The sequence below is a fragment of the Schistocerca nitens genome, chromosome 1 (assembly GCF_023898315.1).
Source record: "Schistocerca nitens isolate TAMUIC-IGC-003100 chromosome 1, iqSchNite1.1, whole genome shotgun sequence".
Taxonomy (NCBI): domain Eukaryota; kingdom Metazoa; phylum Arthropoda; class Insecta; order Orthoptera; family Acrididae; genus Schistocerca; species Schistocerca nitens.
In genome coordinates, this window is record NC_064614.1 from 589,455,246 (window position 1) to 589,476,882 (window position 21,637).

A 21,637-nucleotide genomic window follows, 5' to 3' on the forward strand; every position below is an offset into this window, starting at 1 on the left:
CTCCTCAAGAACAATGTGGCCTCCAAGTATCCATTATGAACAACAGGCAAATATCCTAGCATCATAGTGTGCAAAGAAGGTGGACAAGAAAGCAACTGGTATGGAACTGGGATTAATGGCTTTGGGTTCTCTTCACTGGTAGGTGCAGGATTTGTACAATGCCTGATGATGATCATCATGGAAGAGAGTGAAGGCAGCTAGGTATCATTGCCTCAGGCATTGGGGAAGTGGGTCAGTCATGTTTTGGGCTAGTATCATATCAATGTCAGACTCTTCTCAGCACTACTGATGCTAATATAAGAGTTTTTTATTATTGGGACAGAATTCTCCAGCCTATTGTCCAGCTCTACAGCCAACGCTTTGTGGATGGTCTGGTCATCCAAGAGGAGCATGTTGTGCCATAATTGTGAATACTTCCCTCCAGGAAGCAGAAATAGCCAGCAGTATCTGCAGACATGAATTTGATTTTGGGAATGCTCAGGACCAGTTGAAACTTGTAGTGGGTTGTCAGAGGAACCCTCTTTGCACACCTGAACACCATAGAAAGAATGAGACAAACCTGAACAGCAACATCTTGCCCACTTTGTAGACAGTATGCAACAAGAAGATCCAACCTTGTTACAATACATGGGATGCAGCACCGGAGTATTGAATATTGCCCAGCTGCAGAATCTGATTTTTCAGATTTGCCCTTTCAAACAACCTACCTTTGTTTGGTATGATGTTTTGTTTTTAAATCAATGTAAATCAACATTTTCCTAAAGTTTCATAATTTCTTTAAGCTTGACAGCTTCTTTATTCCTTAATTTTCTTGAATATAATTCCACCACATTTGCAGTCATCAGATGGTGCAGATCATTTGTGAGCAGTTTATTTTTATTTGTATGATTGGATGAATGCAGCTGTGTACAGAGGAGAGGTCAATGCACAAGGAACATTGCTAACCTATAATATGCACATGGATATCATCATAAAGAATTGCAGAGATGCACTATGACAAGCTATCTGGTATGTACTCCTCAGAGTACAACAGTGAATTGAAACAGATGACAGACTCATTGATTTTTTAGGTGTTAAAGTTTATAATTTACTGTTGTAAATTTATTTTGGATAGCTGAAAATATATTGTGGACTAGTAAATTTAGTTTGGATTGCTGTAGCCAGACAAACAAATAACAATAGCTGTCATACAAAAATAAAATAAATCTATTTTATAATAACAACAAACTTTTGTAAACTTTTTTTTGGGAACAAATAGAAATAAAGGAAGTATTTGCATGAACTTGCCTATCGCACCAGCTGGAAGACTGAGCTTTCATCCTGAGACTACCTGTACTGAAATTAATGATGATTTCTGTTACATTAACGTATTCGAGAACTTACAGCTTGTTTCTTTGTATTGCACTTACTTCAGATCAAGATATTTCTTGTTTTGTGGATTATGATCAGTAATTGCAGTGATTTGTAGATGATTAACAGTCTGCTCAACAAAAGCCCTGTTTGCATTCATGTGACTGAATGAACTTCTATCACCCTCACTCATATTATATCTGCTTGCAGCATCTGGAACACACAAATTAAATATCACAAGACAGTAAAAATTGTGTATGGGTAGATTGGCATCAAACTAAAATTATTACAACTTACATAAAATAATTGTGGGGTTTGAAAAAATGAGACAGAGAGGAAAAGAGAGAAGGAGAATGAGAAGGGTGGGGAACTGGAAAGTGAGGGGAGTGACAAGAGATGAAAGGGAGCAGGAAAGGGATGAGGTTTCAAATGGCACTGTTTCTGATCTGCTAGAGAAATCTCACAGTTTTAATAGACAAATGTCAGAAAATCTATTTCCATAAGTGTTACACAATAAACAGCAGTACAATAATACCCAAAAGATTCAGTTATCTCAAAATTTTTTTTAAAAAAATGTGGAATTTATTCAGAAAGTTTTGGAATCCCATCTTCAACCATGAATTATATTTTTATCTGCAGGGTGCAGGTGATTCCTTCATAGGCAGCTGATTTAGAAATTAAGGTACTGAACTGAACATCAGAACTCCAGAAGCAATTCAATTATCAACAACCATCTCAATGGTGAAGGTCTTACACCTAACAAGAAAGAATTAGTAGTTCAGATATGTCATAATTTGAATTGTGATTTAATATGCACTCAGGAAACTCACAGAACATTATTAACAGACATTAAGTTTGGGCTGTCGATGACTATAGCCTAACTTCTAGGTTACGGATTATTAGTAATATTCTGTCATCAGTCATAAATTTTATTTTGAAATTGCTGTAGTTCATGTGCTCCTTCCATGTAAGATGTTCACCTACTATAATACCCCTCTGGTTCTGTATCCACTTGTCTTGATTTATAATTTAGCAGGAACTCCATCAAAATTGTCTTGTCCTTATTTTGTGCCAATTTGTTTTTAGTGAGATATGCTGTGATGAGGCTAATGTTCTCTGCATATGGAAGATGGCAGCTAGTGTAAAAATTCGATATGTGTCTCCAAGAAAAAGTGAATTTTACTGTGAAAAAGAAAAATTGTGATAGTTGTAAGGATGAAATTACAAAGTTCAACGAACATGTGTCTAGTTTACAATTTATTATCAGTTCTTTGAAGATGGATATCAAGAAACTTCAAGAAGAAAAAAGTGAATGGAACATGACAAAATCTCGCCATGAAACTATGAATATGTCAGAGAATTGGACAGAAGTGAACTACAAAAGACGCAAACAAATAATACAAGATACAGAAAATGGTGAAAGAAACATAAATGTAGTGAATGAAAATTACTTTCAAGCTCTTTCGACTACGGATTGTGACAGTGTTGTTAACAGTTTGAGTGTACCATTTGGAAAACCAAATGACTTTGTGAATGAGGTAAAACATGGAATATTTCAGCAGCAGATAGTAAAAGACCATATGCGAATGTACTCTCAAAAAATCTTCCACCGTTAAGCTGTTCTACTGAGACAATATCAACGTGTGTTAACAAAAAAAAGACATAATAAATAGTGCCAAACAAAACTTCGCTTACCGCAAATGTAGGCAGAAAACAAGTAATCTCGGAAACGCAAGTACCTGTTAAATTGATCTGTATGCTGACAGCCAAGGACGAAATATAACCACTGAATTTTGGTGTACAAGCAGGCAGAATTTTAATTTTAATTGTACAATAAAACCAGGAGCAAAATGCAGTGCTGCTACGTCAGTGAGTCAAGAAAAAATTTCCTTATTGAGCAAAAAGGACTTTTACAACTTCCTGGCAGGGTCAAATGATGTCATTAGGAATGAAAAAACAATCTCTTAATCTCGCTAAAAAAAAAACTGTATGAGCCTAGATGAACAAATGTTATTGTTTTATCAGTGCCACACCATTATGACTTGATAGAATGGTCATTTGTAAATAAAGAAATTGAAACTGCAAATAAAGAGATGCAAAAGAGACATAACATTTGTGAACATCAGCAATTTAGGGAAAATATTTCACACAACACACGTTTCTCATCTAAATGTACTTGGAAAAAACATAATAGTGACAAAAATTTTAGAACTAGTAAATAAAATCTCAAATGTGCAGTGTGATGATAGAAAAGTCATACCTCCCATGGATAGGAAGTGTGTGTTACCTGGAGACTCAAATGTGAAATCTGCTGTCAGTGAAGCTACACCTCTCCAAGACAAATGTGAACTTTTATTAATGCAAGTGAACACCTCAAATGTTAACAATTCACAGAAAGGCACGGTAGTTGTGGAACAACACACACCAGAAATAAGTGAAACAGCAGCAGCACCATCAGAAGCAGCAACAACAGTAGCAGAACCAACAACAACTGGAGCAGCAACACAGCAATGCTGAAGGAGGAGCCAAAGGAAAAATACATCAGTGTCATTCAGTGATAACTTTTTATGGTTTCAAGCCAAGAAGAAAATAAAAATGTGAAAAACCAGCCTGCTAACTCACAGATAAGTCACAGCAACATCTTATTTTTGAACATTCAGGGTCTTGAAAGTAAAGTTGAAATTCTGGAGGAGTCATTGCCACAGAATAAGTGTTCTTTCTTATGTCTATCTGAACATTGGCTTAAACCAGAACAAATACAATACTATGTACCAGAAGGTTATAAAAAAGGAAACTGTTTTTGCAGATCTCAGTAGCGTAATGGTTGTAATATTATCTATGTTTCAAATGAAATAGAGTGTAGAGCACTAGATCTTAGTTGAACATGTGTGGAGAAACACTTTGAAATTACTGGGATCATATGTGATATAGTGAACTTATCATAGTTTGTATATACCATTCCCCTGACTCAGATGATAAAACGTTTTTAGATAATTTAGATAGTGTACTCTGCTACATAAGGAAGTGGAAACAATATGTAACTGTAATTGGGGGGAGACTTTAATTCAAGCTTTGATGTAACACGCAACAAACCCAGCATAAATAAATTACTGAATATGTTAAGGCAGCACAACTTCCATCATGTAAGTTCAGAACTAATAAGACTAAAAGTGTGCTTGGATAATGCTTTTGACAACTGTGCTTACAATATGTCCTCCACCAAGGTAAAGGAATTTGTTTTCTCAGACCACTCCATGTTAACAGCAGAGTTAAGACATTTTATAACAGGGGATGAGAGAAGGCTGCACAAAAGTTAACAAAATCTAATACCTTAACATTAACAAAAAACTATCTCAGAAAACTAACACACCAACTGAGCATAACTAACTGGTACAAATTATTTCAAAACTGTGATTCCAGTGCCCAAACAGTTTATGAAACATTCCACAATTACTTAATAGGTACTTTAAAAGCCCATCTTGTTCAAAAGAAATATCATAAAACAAGAAAGGGTACATTGTGGTACACCAAAGAAATGGAGAATATAATAAATAAGCTACTGCTGTTGAAGCACCTTGGCAAAGTAAATAATTCTAATGAAATTAAGGATCTTGATAAAACCACTAAGAAACTGTATAAGAAAGAGGTACAATTGGTGAAACAAAGATACAATACAAATCTCATAAAAAGTAGTGAAAACCAATGCAAAACAGCCTGTTTAGTAATTAATACTGTCAAAGGTGAAGTCACAAACTTTGACAAGACAGTCCCAAGACCAGAAGATACACTCAACAAATATTTTGTAAGCTGTGCTGATGATATCAAAAAGGAGATCAGTAAACCCAATGTAACATATATAGATTATCTCAAGAGTGCAAAACTAAATCATAATAGGGCCAGATCATCATTGAAACATTTTAAAGAGGTACGCCAACATGAAGTTCTTAAAATAGTCAAAGAAATGAAAAATTCATACAGTACAGATATTTTTAATATGTCAAATAATCTATTGAAAGAAATCATACATTACATTGCAGCACCATTATCATATTCTATAAACCTGTATCTCATAGAAGAGGTTTCTCCTGATCCTCTCAAACTATCCAAAGTGACTCCAGTCTTTAAGAAGGGTATCAAATCAGATCCTGCAAACTACAGACCAATTTCACTAATTCCAGTACTAGGTAAAGTCTTTGAAGTCATAATATATCATCAGATGTATGAGTACCTAGCACTAAATGATATGTTAAGTGCATCACAGTTTGCTTACAGAAAAGTAAGGTCAGCTATACATGCCATAAAGCTCTTAGTCAGAGACATTTTAGCAGCATTCGAGGACCATGCTCAAACACAGATAACCTTACGTGATCTGAGCAAAGCCTTTGACTGTGTTGACCTCTCACTTTTGCTCTCTAAACTTGAGTAATATGGAATATGTGATAAGAGTTTAAAACTCATCAAATCATACCTCAATAAAAGGAAATAGGTGGTGAGTTCAGGAAGTCATCTGTCAAACACGCTCGAGGTTCAACACGGAGTGCCACAGGGATCTAAATTGGGACCATTTCTCTTCATTGCACACATAAATGACTTACCAGGAAATATAGATGTAAAGACGCATATGTATGTGGATGATACAACTTTTCTATCTGTAAACATTGTATTGATAACCTTGTAAGTGGTATGAAAATGGCAAAAGAAAATGCAACATCATGGTTTAATAGAAATGGTCTGCTATTAAATGAGGAAAAGGCCCAGAATATGTAGTTCAGTCTATCAAAGACTACAAAAATAGAAAAACAAAAGGAAAAGGTTTTAGGTATCATACTTGACAGCAATCTAACATGGAACTCTCTTGTTGATCACATAGTGGTTAGATTGTCAAGAGTTATATATTTGTTGAAGAAACTGATGTGTGACATTTGAGTATGTATGGACAGCATACTTCGCCTTTTTTCAATCTGTTTTAAGGTATGGCTTACTACTCAGGGGAAACAGCAGAAAAATAAATGAAATTATGGTAATCCAGAAGAAAGCAATCAGAGTAATGGCTATGGTAGATAATAAGGCACATTGTAAACCATTGTTCATTAAATATAGATTTTAACAGTTATTAATTTATATATTCTTGACAGCATTAACTACATACTTGCTGAACAACCTAATTTAAGTGTAACAAATCAAAGGCATGACTACTACAAGAACCTGTACTTCTCTGCTATTGTCACAAAAGAGATTAGCTAAAACTAACATTAGTCATAAGTATATGGCAATTAAAATATATAACAAATTGTCTAAGAATGCGTCAATCTAGCCTGACAAATTATTTAAAGAAAATGTATATAACTTCTTGTTAACTAATCCATTCTATTCATTAAAAGAATTTTTAGAAATGCCCAATATCAACTTAAATATGTAAAAATTTATTTTGTAAAATTAATAGGTTAAGTGAACTGATGAAGTCTATTGCATGTAATAATGCTGAATGAACAATGATGGATCTGAATCTGAATCAATATATTTGAGATCTATAATTCCGTTTTCAAGGACTATATAGATATGCTAGTGGCTACATCTGCTTCAGTTTTTCCTCTATGTTTACTTACATAACTTTCAACTTCTGAATTGTTTATTTTTATTTTACCAAATTGAGGAGAAAATCTCAGAGTTCATGTAACATGCCATTACATGAAATTACAGTTTGTTCGTATGGTAAAAATGGCAGCATTAAGTCTTTCAACAAGATCCTGAATGTGGGCTTCCCACAACTGTTTACTATCTATCCGAATGCCACAAAATTTGAACTGTTCAGTTTCACTGATCATATGCCCATTCTGTGAAATTAAAACGTTGGGTTTTATTGAACTGTGTGTTACAAAATGTGAAAACTGACTCTTACTGTGATTTAGTTATAACTGATTTTCCACTAGCCATGAACTTATGTCAAGAACTTCACAATTTGAAACAATGCTAATGTTGCACACAACATCCTTTACTACCAAGGTAGTATCATCAGCAGACAGAAATATTGTAGAATCACCTGTAATACTAGAGGGCATATCATTTACATAAATAAGGAACAGGACTGGTTCCAGTACTGATCCCTGGGGTAGCCCCAGCACTGATGGGAGGTAATGGTGAAAAACTTCCACATTTTGAAACTGTTTCAAAATTTTGATTACAGCACTACATTAGTATTCAGTACTAAACTGTATTAAACATATTGAAATGTAAGTAAAAAGGTGAAGTTTTTAACCAGTGCTGAAAATAAAAGCCTTGTGATTCAATGCAGGTGAAAAGTTGAAGTGGATGTAGCCCCCATCATATCTATCCAGTCTTCAAAAATGCAGTTGCAGCACCAGAATACCTTGGGCAGCAATTATGAAATAAATTTTTTTACCAATAACATGTAATAGGACACCCTCCTCTAATATTACCTTTTTTTGTATAGAAATAGCCAATATCATGTCTACTTTAAATTCTTGTATAGGTGACAATTGTCTCAGCTGTTTAACTAAATGAATTTCATTTGATTTTGCATATGATGTGTTATAATTCAAACTCAAATGTATAAAAAGATATTAATTTGTTAAAATTAGCTAAAATTACTTTTATTTTAGAAATATCTGAAATTAAGAATTATCTAGCACACTTAAAATTCACATCATTAATTGCACAACCTAATGCTAGGTATTATATTTTTTTCTGGATTCATTTGCAAATAATGATATAACTTCGTGATGATTCTTCTTTTGTCAAAAAAATTTGTAAACTCTTTTGTTTTGTAAACTGTTTGTGAATATAGTTAGTTACACACAATGTAAGTAGTAGTGGGCATACTTCTGATGGAAACAGACATGTTTTTAAATTTGTCAATAAAATATAATTTTTGGTTTTATGGAAATGGAGATTGTGAAGTCACTGTGACACAGAAGAATGGATAAAATAAAAAAGTCATAGCAACAGAAAGTACTTAATCAATTATTCAGAAAACTGGATCCCACTAAGCTAGAAAAAAAAAAAAAAATTACGTCCTCAAGAATCCACCCCCAGATGTGAGAATTGCAGCTCACAACAAGAGAAAATGAAGATAAGTAAAAAGTTTTTCTTTTGTATATCTTACACCTCTCGAAGCTTTTGAAAACAATGAAGAGACTAAGAAGAAACTTAATGGTGATGTGTGGGAGGATAAGATTACAAACAGAGTATTAATAGTTCATAATCCCTAAACTCCAGTGATCTGAATCTTTGTCATCCTAAAATCAAAGGGATGAGTCTAGTGATTTAACATCCACACTGACAATAGGGCAGTGCCATCTTCATCAGGTTCTCTCCATGGGAACCTCAGTAGAAGACGACTATAAATTTTCACAGTAGAGCTCAATTATTGTTCTATAAAATCAGTTTGTAAGTTTCTTGGTACTGAATTTAGAATAGTGAAACATAGTAAACATAGTAACATGTCAAGTTTGTGGTTGGTCACTTCAATAGACATAATTCTATGTGGCACTACTGAAATACTGGCAAAACTGGAGAAGCTGTGGAAGAATGGGCAGATTCTTATGACAGCCTACAACATGATAAAAATCTTCCATTGTCATTCAACAGTGCAAGATGGAGGCTTGGTCCTAACCTAGATTTCATCTCTGTGAGTGAACAAATACGTCAATTATAAATGAAAACAGTGAGACAGTCAATATTTCATATACAAGACCTTTCTGTTGCATGACAGGTGTATTCTGAAATCGAACCACTGACAGTTCCTTTTTGAAGAAGGTATAATATTAAGAAAGCCAACTGGGAGAAATGCACCTCCATGCTGGATGAGAGCTTCTTTAGTACTGATTCTTTCCAGAATAATAAGATGACTCATTAAACACGATAACGCACTCTTTCTGTATATCAATGGCATGAGGTTACAGATTACTACACAAAGGGGTGATTTCAGAAACTCAAGATCATTTGAGAAACTATCTTGATCTCTTTGACAATGATCCTTTTAGAGAAGAGATTTGCTTTCCAGAGAAGATCTGTTAATAGTGTTATCAAAGAACAACAAACATGCTTTGAGTAAACCAGTGGACGAGGTAGATCTGAACAAGAGTAGCCACAAAGCATCTGAGTTTCTTAAGTGTCTGAGTTGTGATTCAACAACTATGTAGGTACATGCAAATGCATCGAAAGAGGCAACAATGGTTCAACTACAGAAGAGGAATGCAGTAACTCCAGCTCACTTAAGTGATTTTTTTCTGATGGGTGCCATGAAAAGGACAAAATGTTAAGTACAGGAGGAGTAAATACCTCAGTCAATACATTAATAATTACACTTCAGAACATTCAATCAATCAAAAACAAACTCTTAAACTTACAAGCAGCTATAGAAAGTAGTGGTATAAGACCTACTGTTCACTGTGTAACTGAACATCAGCTAAAAAACAGTGAAATAATGTGTATAAACTTAGACAATTATAAGTTAGTACAGTATCATACTTTTGCAGAAAGAATTTAAAAAATGGTGGTAGCTGCATATTTGTTAGAGATTGCATCTCCTGCCCTGTAACTGCAATTCCATTGGAAAGGTATGCAACTGAAAAACATTTTGAGTGTAGAGGTATAAGAATTGAACTGCAAAATGTAACCTATGTAACCTATGCAATAATGTCTTTATACAGAGCTCCCAGTGGTGATTTCAGAGGGTTCATAAAAAAAACCCTTGATAAGCTGCTATCACAATTTTGGAAGAGCAAGTTAATTTTATGTCGAGACTTGAATATTGACTCCCTATCTGAATCAAAATATAAAACGTAACTAGAGAGCTTACTTATAATGCATGGTTTACATAACACAATTCAAAACTATATGAGAATAGGTATGAACACTCAAACTGCCATTGATTACATAATTACAAATGTTCAGTCTGGCAGATATAATTGCCTTATAGAAGACATGAATTCATCTGATCACAACTCACACACAGTACCGGTAATAATGAAAGAAGTAGGCAAAATAGATCCACTCAGCTTTATCCCTTACAGAGCTATGAGAAGTTCTAACATAAAGACCTAAAGATAAAACTACAAAAAGTGGCCATAAATGTACATATCTTAGTGTTAATGACAAATATAACAGTTTCCTAGATATCTATTTAAAAATCATTGAAGAGTGTTTGCCAACCAAAACTAAACGAACAAAGAAAATGCAAGGAAATCTGCCATGGCTATCAAAAAGTCTATTAGTATCCTGTAAAAAAGTTGAAACTTCTTCATGCAATTTGGAAAGCTCCAGATAGGTCTATTCATTTTGTTGAATATTATAGAGCCTAGAAAAAGATTTACAATAAAACTTTAATAGCTGCAAAAAAAACTGTATAATGGAAATGTTATTACACAAGATCCAAACAAAGTCAGAATCACTTGGAAGATAATAAACAGAGAAACAGGAAAGTCATCAGGAAATAACAATAAAAGCTTAAGCCTAAGAATCAATAATGTTGTAACAGAAGATCCAATAATCATTAGCAACACTTTCAACTAATATTTTACCAGCATCCACCAACAACTTACACAGGGTAACAATGGTGGTTCTCTGCAAGCCCAAAAACTAATTGAGAATAAGTCACCCAGTAACTCATGTTACCTGTATCTGGCAACTGAACAAGAGATAAGAAAAATAATAGAAAATAAAAAAAAGCATCCACAGATATAAATGGCAAGTCAAATAAAATTTTGAAGCTAACTACTAGGGAAATTGCTAAACCCCTCTGTCACTTAGTCAATTCATATCTCGAAAAAGGAATCTTCCCAGATAGAATGAAGACTGCCAGAGTACTACCACTATTCAAAAAAAGGTCATCACATGTGCCCAGATAATTACAGACCAGTTAGCCTCCTTCCCATTTTGTCAAAGATCCTAGGAAGAATAATATTTGTTAGGTGAATGGCATTTTTTGATAAAACTATCACAAATGGTAGACAGTTTGGGTTCCAGAAGGAAAAATCTACAGTGTCAGCTGCATTTGAACTTATGTATATAATCTCTGTAGGCCTAGATCAAGGCCAAATCCCAGTTGGTGTCTTTTGTGACTTATCTAAAGCTTTTGATCTTGTCAATCACCACATATTAATAATGAAGCTACACCACTATGGAACTAGAGGAACTGCTCTTGATATCATAAAGTAATTTCTCTAGAACAGAAAACAAGCAGTGGAAGTGTCACACAATCAAGGGAAACAGCTATCAGAACTGCAAGATATAAAACATGGGGTGCCACAGGGTAGTATTCTAGGAACCATTCTTTTCCTCATATATGTAAATGATTTACCTTGTAATGTAAACAGTGAATTGATACTCTTTGCAGATGACATGACAAGCATAACTGTGAGACCAAGCTTACAGGAGGCCATAAGTAAAAGTAGTCAAACAGTTGAAATGATCACCCACTTTGATGTGAATAGGTTAATTCACTGTTATGAGAAAACTAAAGCAATCCTATTTAGGAACAACAAAAGAAAAACAAGTGAACTAACAAATTGGCAAGAGCTAGATGTAAGAGTAGTTGAAAGCGCTAAATTTTTAGGGATCACCGTGGACAGTTGTTTAGGATGGAAACATCATATTTCCAATATAAGCAACAAACTTAGCAGTGCTGTTTTTGCTCTGAGACAAATTAAGTGACTAATAACTGAAGATGATTTGCGCATGGTGTATTTTTCATACTTCAATGCTATAATGAGCTGTGGTATAAAAATCTGGACCCATTTGATTGAGGCAATTAAAATATTTAAATTACACAAGAGAGCAATGACAATAATATGAAACAAAAGAACTCTTTAAAAAAAATATAAGATTCTAACCTACTACAGCTTGTATATATATATATATATATATATATATATATATATATATATATATATATATATATATATGTGTGGATGGATATGTGTGTGTGTGCGAGTGTATACCTGTCCTTTTTTCCCCCTAAGGTAAGTCTTTCCGCTCCCGGGATTGGAATGACTCCTTACCCTCTCCCTTAAAACCCACATCCTTTCGTCTTTCCCTCTCCTTCCCTCTTTCCTGATGAGGCAACAGTTTGTTGCGAAAGCTTGAATTTTGTGTGTATATTTGTGTTTGTTTGTGTGTCTATCGACCTGCCAGCGCTTTTGTTTGGTAAGTCTCATCATCTTTCTTTTTATATATATATATATATATATATATATATATATATATATATATATATATATATATATATATATATAAAATTCTGCTCCTTCCTTGGGATCATAAAGATAAATTCAACCAAAATGAAGATGTACACCACCACCACCACACTAGAAACACAAAGAAATTAAGAATTCAGCAGCGTAACACAACTAAATATGAGAGAAGCAGTGGTTACATGGCAGTAAAGTTGTACAACTCTTGACCACCTCACATCACTAATGCCAAATCAAAGGATAAGTTTAAGGAGTCGGTCAAACAACTGCTATTAGAAACCCTTTTATAATCAATCATAGAATTTGTTTCAAATGAAAATAACTGAAGCAAACAGGCATAGTACACTAAAAGAAAAATGTACACAGGTATAGAGAAAAAGAAAAAATAAAATGTGTTAGCTTCTTAAGAGCATTGTTTTGTGTACAGATTTTATTTTTCTACAGTATTATTGCTGTTAATTTTTTTTTATAAATGTAACAAAACGGGATCTAGAATATTTACGTGCTATGTGACTGTGTTATACCATAAATATAAAATGATGGACCCATAGCATAGAATTATGCAATTAAATGTTCTGTAATTTAGGTACATAGATTATGTATGCCTCATAAAATCTGTTCAATTTACAGTATCTAAAATTTTATAACTATGATGTTAATTTTCGGAAATGTTGTGGCTAAAATTTAGTAGTTATCTTAGCAAAACTATAATTAGGATCAGTAAAAGTAATGTACTTTATTGGAAAACTGACAACGCAAATATGTACTTTGACTTACTCCATAGATGTATATAACCAGCTCCTAAATAATTAAACAAATAACAGTGGTAAGGCTGGTAAGGTAGCAGATCAAATGCTCTGGTGACCAAGAAAGACTGTGAATTTTTGTGCTTTTCTAAAACAATTTAAAAGCCTGTAATTTCCCAAAACCCTGGAAGAAATCACGTTTGATTTCTATCATAAAACCACAAAATACGACATCTGAGCCAGAAAACTATTGGCCAATACCTTGTTATCCTGCTCAAACTCATGAAGCAAATTTTACAGAATCTTTTGATTCATGTTAGAGAGCCAGTAAAAAAAAAAATAATAAAAAAATAAAAAAATAAAAAATAAAACAGGTTTCAGCCAAGGAAAATGCTTCACATCTCAGGTCCTCAGTCTCACAAAATAATTCACTGAGGGCGGCTTTGAGGTCCAGAAAATTACTAAAGCATTTAATGAAAAGAAGTCTGCTTATGAGATTGTCAGTCATCATGCATTGTCACAGAAGCTCTGGGGGATAGTAAAATATTATGCTTTGACCATACCTGTTCAAAGTTTATTAAAAACAGGAGATACTGTGTGAACTTCTAGAGTCAATGTAGTCATTGGAGATCTTAAAGAAATGCTTTACCATAAGAATGTGTTTTGTCACCAACATTATTTAACATCCATAATGATGGAAGCTGAAGAAATGAATTAAAATTTGTGTCTAGTAAGCAATGAGGCCCAGTTTCAAGTCCTGACCATGGCACAAATTTTAATTCATTTCTTCAGCCTCCATCGTTATCATATTGCAAGATTTCATTCGGCATTAGTGTAGCTTGATAGTTCAAGGTAGTACGATTTCTACTAAAAGTGACAGTGTTGCTCTCACAACAGGTTCAAACAATGTTTACTGCAATGATGCCAGTGAATTTCTAAAAAAATGGTCATTATTTTGCAGTTGCTGTCAACTACAAATGTTATAGTGGCTAATCTACCTATGAGGTTCAATCTGGTGGACTGGTCTTTCGTAAATAGTGAAATTCAGTGAACAAATGAAAAATTAAAATACTTCTGTTTGAAGTTTAAAAATGTAACACTTCTTGACATCAACAATTATGAAAAAGCTAGCTTCACAACACATGGACAACACTTGAATCAATCTGTTAAGAAGAGAGATGCATCAAATATAATCAAGGCTGTTGACAAAATAATGCACAAAAACAGATGAAAAAGCAAACAAGCCATCAACTTAAATGACACATGCAGGGAAACTAGTAAAAGGGGCAACATCCATCATATTTGGCCTAACTTAAGAGAGACTGCTTCACGATACATGGGATGCATCTGAACAAAAAGGGCAAGAAACTTTTGTGTGGGAAAATCAGTGAAATGTTAGAGAGACTGAACAAACATAGTGACAGCATGTCATTACCATTAGCTCCAACAGTTTTAAAGCAAGCATCAGCAGAAGTATTTCCACAAAAAATTCGAAAAGCATCAGAAACAATCACAGCAACAACAACAACAAAAGCAGCAACAGCAGCTACATCAACAGCAGAGCCACCTCTGCTACCAGCAACAGCAACGGAATCACTGATAGCTGGACCAACTCCGCCAAAAGTAGTAAAAGCATCAAGAACAGTTACACTAACAACAACAAATGTAGTAACAGCTCCATCAACTGCAGAGCCAGCCCTAATACCAGCAGGAAAATCAACAGCAAAAGCAACAGAACCATCATTAGCAACAGCAGAACCATCCACAACAGCAGCAGAATCAACTCCAACATTAGCAGAACCAGTACTGTCAACTAAAAAAACTTCAGACAGCAGACGGAAGCCAGTGCCTCCACCCCATCTAAATGATTTTTTAGTGGAAACCAGAAAGAGGAGGAAGCCCACAAGAGAAACAGAGATTTGACCTTATTTAAGTCAGTAAAGCAGAAAAATCTACAACAAGGTATTTACAACTTCAAAATAATCCAGCAGAATGTACAGGGCTTGAGCAAGAAATATGAACAATTAGACGCATTTGTAAATGAAACTATGCCTGATGTGCTTGGTATTAGTGAACACTGGCTATCTGATGCCAAATTAGAAATTTTTAAACCTCTAAACATGGTACTAGCTAATGAGTTTTGCAGATCTACTATCAGAGGTGGGGGTGTATCAATGTATGTAAAGAGCACATTTGATTTTAATTCTGTAAATGTAAGTAAATATTCATTAGAAGGAACAATTGAATTACGTGCAGCACGTATAAAGATACCAAATGATGAAATTTATGTTATATGTTTATATAGACTGCCAGGTGGAAACTTCAAAGTTTTCTTAACAAAGTTTTGTGACATGATAAAGAATGTTTTTATATCACACCAGAACAAGTTAGTAATTATAGGAGATTTCAACATAAATGTATTAGCAGATAAGTTACACACTAGACTATTCAAGAATACTCTGCTTGAATATAATGTAAGATACCTGATAAACACTGCAACCAGGGAGACTGAAACATGCCAGTCTGCGATAGATAACATAATCACTGGTATTCATCTTTACTATCTTACATCTTCTGTTATTATAAGTGCTTTGTCAGACCACCATGCAGTAGAACTAAGTGTGCACATAAAAAAGGTTCCTACAAACAGTTGCTATAGATATATTAGGATGAATACAGACCAAAATATAACTCAGTTGAATAATATGCTAAGGAATGTGGATTGTAACAGTGTTCTAATGACACGTCATAGTTATGGAAAATTCTCAAGTGAACTATTCTACATTCTTAACCAAGCCTGTCCATTAATAAAAAAGAGAATTCAGTCACATGCTGTAACCTGAAACTGGATATCAAGTTCAGTCACTGAGGCTAGAGAAAAACTAAGATGGTATGAGTATGCTATGTTAAATGACTTGAGCAATAAAAAATTAAAAGAAGAGTTCAAAAAGTATCAGAAATACTATGTAGACCTCCTAAATTCTGAAAAACAGAAATATTTTGAAAGTGTCATTCAGAACTCAAATAATATCTCCAAAACATCATGGTCACTAGTAAATAGAGAAATTGGTAAATCTGGGAACCATTCAACTGAAAATCGTTTGCTGATAAACGGCACAATAGAAACTGATCAGAATAAGATAGCAAATCTATTTAACAATTACTTTGCTTCTGTTGGCTCCAGCATAAACAATCAGCTTAAAAATCATAAATACAAATTCAGACGAACACCAGTGTGAGGAAGTATATTTTTGACAACAACTAAAGAAGAAATAATGAAAATAGTGAGTAGCTTAAGGAATTCCCATGCAGCAGGATATGATGGTCTTCGTCTGGACACTGTTAAGAAATATATACACAAAATTGCATCACCTTTATCAACAGTTATCAATTCTCATATGGAAGATGGTCCTTTTCCAGATGAGTTGAAAATTGCCCGAGTTGTGCCTATTTTTAAAAAAGGAAACAGGAATTTAGTAGAAAACTTTCAACCCATTTCTGTTCTTCTAATAATATCCTAAATCTTTGAGAAAGTAATATACATAAGAATCTGGAACTTCTTGGTATGCAAAAAAGTTATTTTTAAGGGGCAGTATGGGTTTGTCAAGGGGTCATCCACCATTACAGCAGCATCCAACTTAATCGAAGGTGTCACTCAAGCAATAGATAATAAAGAACATGTATGTAGCATCTTTCTAGACTTACAAAATGCATTTGACTGTGTTGATACGACCATACTGCTGGACAAACTGTGGAACTATGGCATTCGAGGCACAGCCCCTAATCTGATGAGGTCCTACGTGACAAATAGGAAGCATTTTGTGTCTATTAGCACTACAGAGGGAGCATACAAATCAAACACCACTGACATAAATTTTGGTATTCCACAGGGGTCAATATTAGGACCACTTCTTTTTATTATCTTTGTAAATGATATTCAGTCCATAACAAACCATGCAACAGCTATCTTATATGGAGATGATATCTCGTTAATATGGAGCAATCCAAGCTATTCACAGCTCGAAGTGGAATCCAATACTGCAGCACACTTAATTCTGCAGTATTTTAATGAAAACAAACTAAAATTATACACAAATAAATCTGTCTATATTGAATTTGATCTTGGGAGGCAAAAACCTCATGAAAACCAAATCTTAATGGGTGACGAATACATTAAAAAACAATACTCGACCAAATTTCTTGGCCTGACACTAGATGCAGAGTTAAACTGGTCTGATCATGTGAATGATATCTGCAAAAAGCTATGTACTACCATATATGTCCTAAGAAAACTGACACCTTTTTGTAACGTCACCACTCTGAGGCAAATATATTTTGCACTATTTGAATCCCATCTAAGTTATGGGATAGAGGTATGGGGATCCAGCAGAAAAGGTAATATGAAAAGTGTACTTACCTTACAAAAGAAGGCACTTAGAATTATGGGAAAGAAATGTCCCAGGGAGTCCTGCAGAAATTTGTTTAAAGAATTTAAAATACTAACTGTTCATAACCTGTATGTGCTGAAGATAATCATTATGGTGGTAAACAGTAACAAAATGCCTAATAAAGAAATACACGATCACAACACTAGAGGTAGAGAGAGACCCCACATCATCTCTCATAGACCAACACTTTATGAGAAAAGCCCTCACTATGCAGGCATAAAACTACTGAATTGCTTCCATCCTAATATCTCCAAATTGCCCATTACAAAACTAAAAATGAAATTAAAATTATGGCTCCCAAACAGTCCTGTATATTCAATAGATGAGTTTCTAGATTTAGTACACTTGTATGATGGAAGACCATCTATCTAAAAATATATGTAATCTCAGATCTTAGACTGTGTCACAAACTGTAAATATTTGACTGTCAGATATGAATACTGTGTTACAAACTGTAGATTCCTTAATCTAAATATGGCAATAACAATTTTTTTATGTATAGTCCATATATGTAACTCTGTTCTCTCAACTAAATTTAGAAAAAGTTGTGTAGATAAAAGTGCCAGCCAATAATATGTAACCCTAGTAAGTAAGGCTCTGTCTTATCCAGAAGACTGGAACAAAAAGAAACCTTTTTGTGTAATAGTTGATGTTGGATCAAAATAAATAAATAAATAAACTCTAACAATACAGTAGAAATACTCAGTACACAGGTGGAAGTTCTTTTACAATGTAAACAAATGAGTTTTAAATATGCTTTACCTGATAATGTATTCATCAGTAATTACATTATGCATTTGACCAGTGGAGATCTGTCTGAAGGAATGATCAGGAAGCTTTATGATATGCAAATTATGTTAGAAAGTATAAACAGTCAATAAAGGTAATATGTCCAAATGAACATTAGCTTAAAACTGAAAATATCAGTCTTCTCAACAAACTTTCAGGCTACAAACTGGTCACTAAATTTTGTAGAAGTAATGAGTATGGAGGCTCCTGCATATTAGTCCATTCCTGAGTAAACTATGAATCAGACAGACTTTTAGCCATCTTAATGAAGAACTTACTTTTGAAAGTTGTTGTACAGAACTTAAAGAACATCACATGTTACTCATCAGTATACACCACATCCCTGGATACTGCATAAGTAAACGCAAGTTTTCTGCACGAAAACACATTTCAAGTACTTTCGATCGCCGATAGTGAAAATGCAACATACAGTTCGCATGAACGATGGGAAAAGCAAAAAGGCACTTTGAGGAATAAGGTAAGAGAAGAAAATTTACTGACGCAAACAACTGTGAAGGAGGTCAATATAAATGTGCCGCCCAAAAATTGTGTCAAAGTGTGTAGTAAAACAATACAAAATGATTCACAAATTGTGAACTCCAATAACAGGAAACTGTTTGTGTTTTCAGACAGCCATGGTCGTGGATTTCCGAGTAAACTAAAAGAAACAACTAAAACATTTTCGTGTGGTGTAGTGAAACCGGGTGCCCCACTTAGCGAAATTAAAAAAATGACCGAATCCGCAGAGGCAAAAAATCTGCATGATGAAGACTTCGTTGTACTTATGGGAGGCGCAAAAGATGTCTACAAAAATGAAACAGCGAGTGCAACGCGCGATCTTAAACAGTGTCCGAGGAACCTCACTCACACTAACGTAATACTTGTCAATATTCCGCATCGCTATGATCTTGTAAGATGGTCATGTGTTAACAGGGAAATAGAAAAGCCAACAGTCAGTTTGCAAAAATCTGCAGACATTTTAAAAACGTGAAATGCATTGTTATAAGCAGTATTGGACGTAGATTCCACACGCAACACGGACTTCACCTGAATGGCTTGGGGAAAGAATATCTGACAAGCCTGATAACCAGGGTAATAAAAAACCATCAAAATAAATTCAAAACCAAAATGATAATTGCATTGCCATCGCCTGACTCCATAACGAAAACGCTTCAAAAAAATTCATTAGAAACTTCATCAGCAGCAGCAAAACATGTAAAAATAGACCAAATTTTAACAGAAAGAACAGTGGACATCGATTTCAACAACAAAAGAACTACTGTTCCTCATCAGCCAAGTATTATTTTAGACGTAAATAACAAAAACGAGAAGACTCCAAGTTCACAAGGAAACACAGCAGTAGTGGTAGAACCAACATTTGAAGTGTCAGAAACAGCACCACCATCAACAACAACAATTAGAAGGCTGTTGGACAGAAGAAATGCTGAGCCTCCTTCTCATCTCAACGATTTTTTATGTGTGGGCCCGAAGAAAAAGAAGGGACAACAGTAGGTAGTGTCAGGTGTCTCCTCTCTCCTGTCTCAAGGCAGACTCCAATGGATTCTCAGTCAGGTCACAGCACTAATAGAATAAAAAAGCAAGAGGAAGGCATCTCTTTCTTTCATCAAAACATAAAGGGCCTCTTAAACAAAACCGATCAACTCCTTATTAACATTAGTGAAAAGGACAGTATAAATAATGCTCAGATTTTGTGCTTAACTGAGCACCATGTTACTGATAAATGTGCCTTGCCATCTATAGTAAGTTATACTTTAGTAACATACTACTGCAGGGAAAATAAAGATAAAGGTGGAGTAGCAATTTAAGTTAAGGACAGTGTAGCATACAAAACTATAGATATTAAGAAATATTGTGTGGAACAACAATTTGAGGCATGTGCCACAGAAATAACAACTAAATTCTACCCAATAATAGTGTTGCCTGTCTACAGGGCTCCTTCAGGTGTCATAAAAACTTTTCTGCATTCAATGGAACTCCTTCTGTCATGGTTACTTTCAAAAGCGAAGGATATTGTATTATTAGGTGATTTCAATATAAACTTTTTGACAGAAAATAAGAATAAAATAGACTTTGAGATTGTGATGACCTTACACAATCCGACATCAGTAATCATCTTCCCAACAAGAATTACATCCGAGTGCCAAACTATGATAGACAACATTTTTTTAGATGTAAATAGACATCTGAATTATATTGTCAGGCAGGTTATAAGTGGGCTTTCAGATCATGATGGACAAATTCTCACTATTTATGACGTTAATCTGTTGAAAAAAGAATTTCCTCAATGTAAATTCATAAGAGTAATTAATGAAGAGGCGAAAGGAACTTTCAACCACAGGTTGCAGCAAATGGATTGGTCTTTAGTATATAGCCATGATGATGGTGATACTAAATTTAACTGTTTTATAAATGAATTCTGTGCTCTTTTTGAAGAAATATTTCCCAAAAATTGGGTCATAAACAGTGCTTCCAATTCTGTAAGCAAGCCTTGGATTGCAAAAGGTATAAAACAGTCATGTAAAACCAAAAGGGAAACTTATGCTGCAATACGATTCTGTAAAGATGTAGAAAAATGGGAACACTATAGAATATCCTGTAAAATTTTGAGAAACTAATACAGAAATCAAAAGCCCTTTATTATGAGAAGAAAATAGATAATTCTAATAATAAAATAAAAGCAATTTGGAGCATTGTAAAAAAAGAAACAGGAAGAGATACAACAAGTAAAGAAGATATAAATAATATGAGATATGAAGGTATCCTAGTAGATAACCCCAAAACGGTGGCTGAGATTTTTAATAAACACTTCCTATCAGTAACTCAACAGATTGGTTGCAAGCCCGATGTTGAAATATTTTTGTGTGTGGATAAGGGACATTCTCTGTCATATTTTCAATGCTTCCCTTCAGAAAGGTGTTGTTCCCAGTAGACTTAAGATTGCCATTGTGAAGCCCCTGTACAAAAAGGGTGATAAAGCTGAACTAACTAACTATCGACCTATCTCTTTGCCGACAGCTTTCTCCAAAATTCTAGAAAAGCTAATACATGTAAGAATTACTGATCATCTCAT

General features: G+C 34.3%; 1 protein-coding gene across 1 annotated transcript in view; it reads right to left on the reverse strand.

Moving 5' to 3' along the window:
- Positions 1 to 1,141: 1,141 nt before the first annotated feature.
- Positions 1,142 to 21,637, reverse strand: part of LOC126261121 (uncharacterized) — a 42,164-nt gene continuing 21,668 nt past the window's right edge. The window contains exons 3-5 of the mRNA XM_049958515.1: positions 1,410 to 1,563; positions 1,229 to 1,335; positions 1,142 to 1,182 (exon numbers count right to left, since the gene is read on the reverse strand). Of these exons, the coding sequence (XP_049814472.1) occupies positions 1,142 to 1,182; positions 1,229 to 1,335; positions 1,410 to 1,563 (302 nt within the window). The remainder of the gene's footprint in view (positions 1,183 to 1,228; positions 1,336 to 1,409; positions 1,564 to 21,637) is intronic.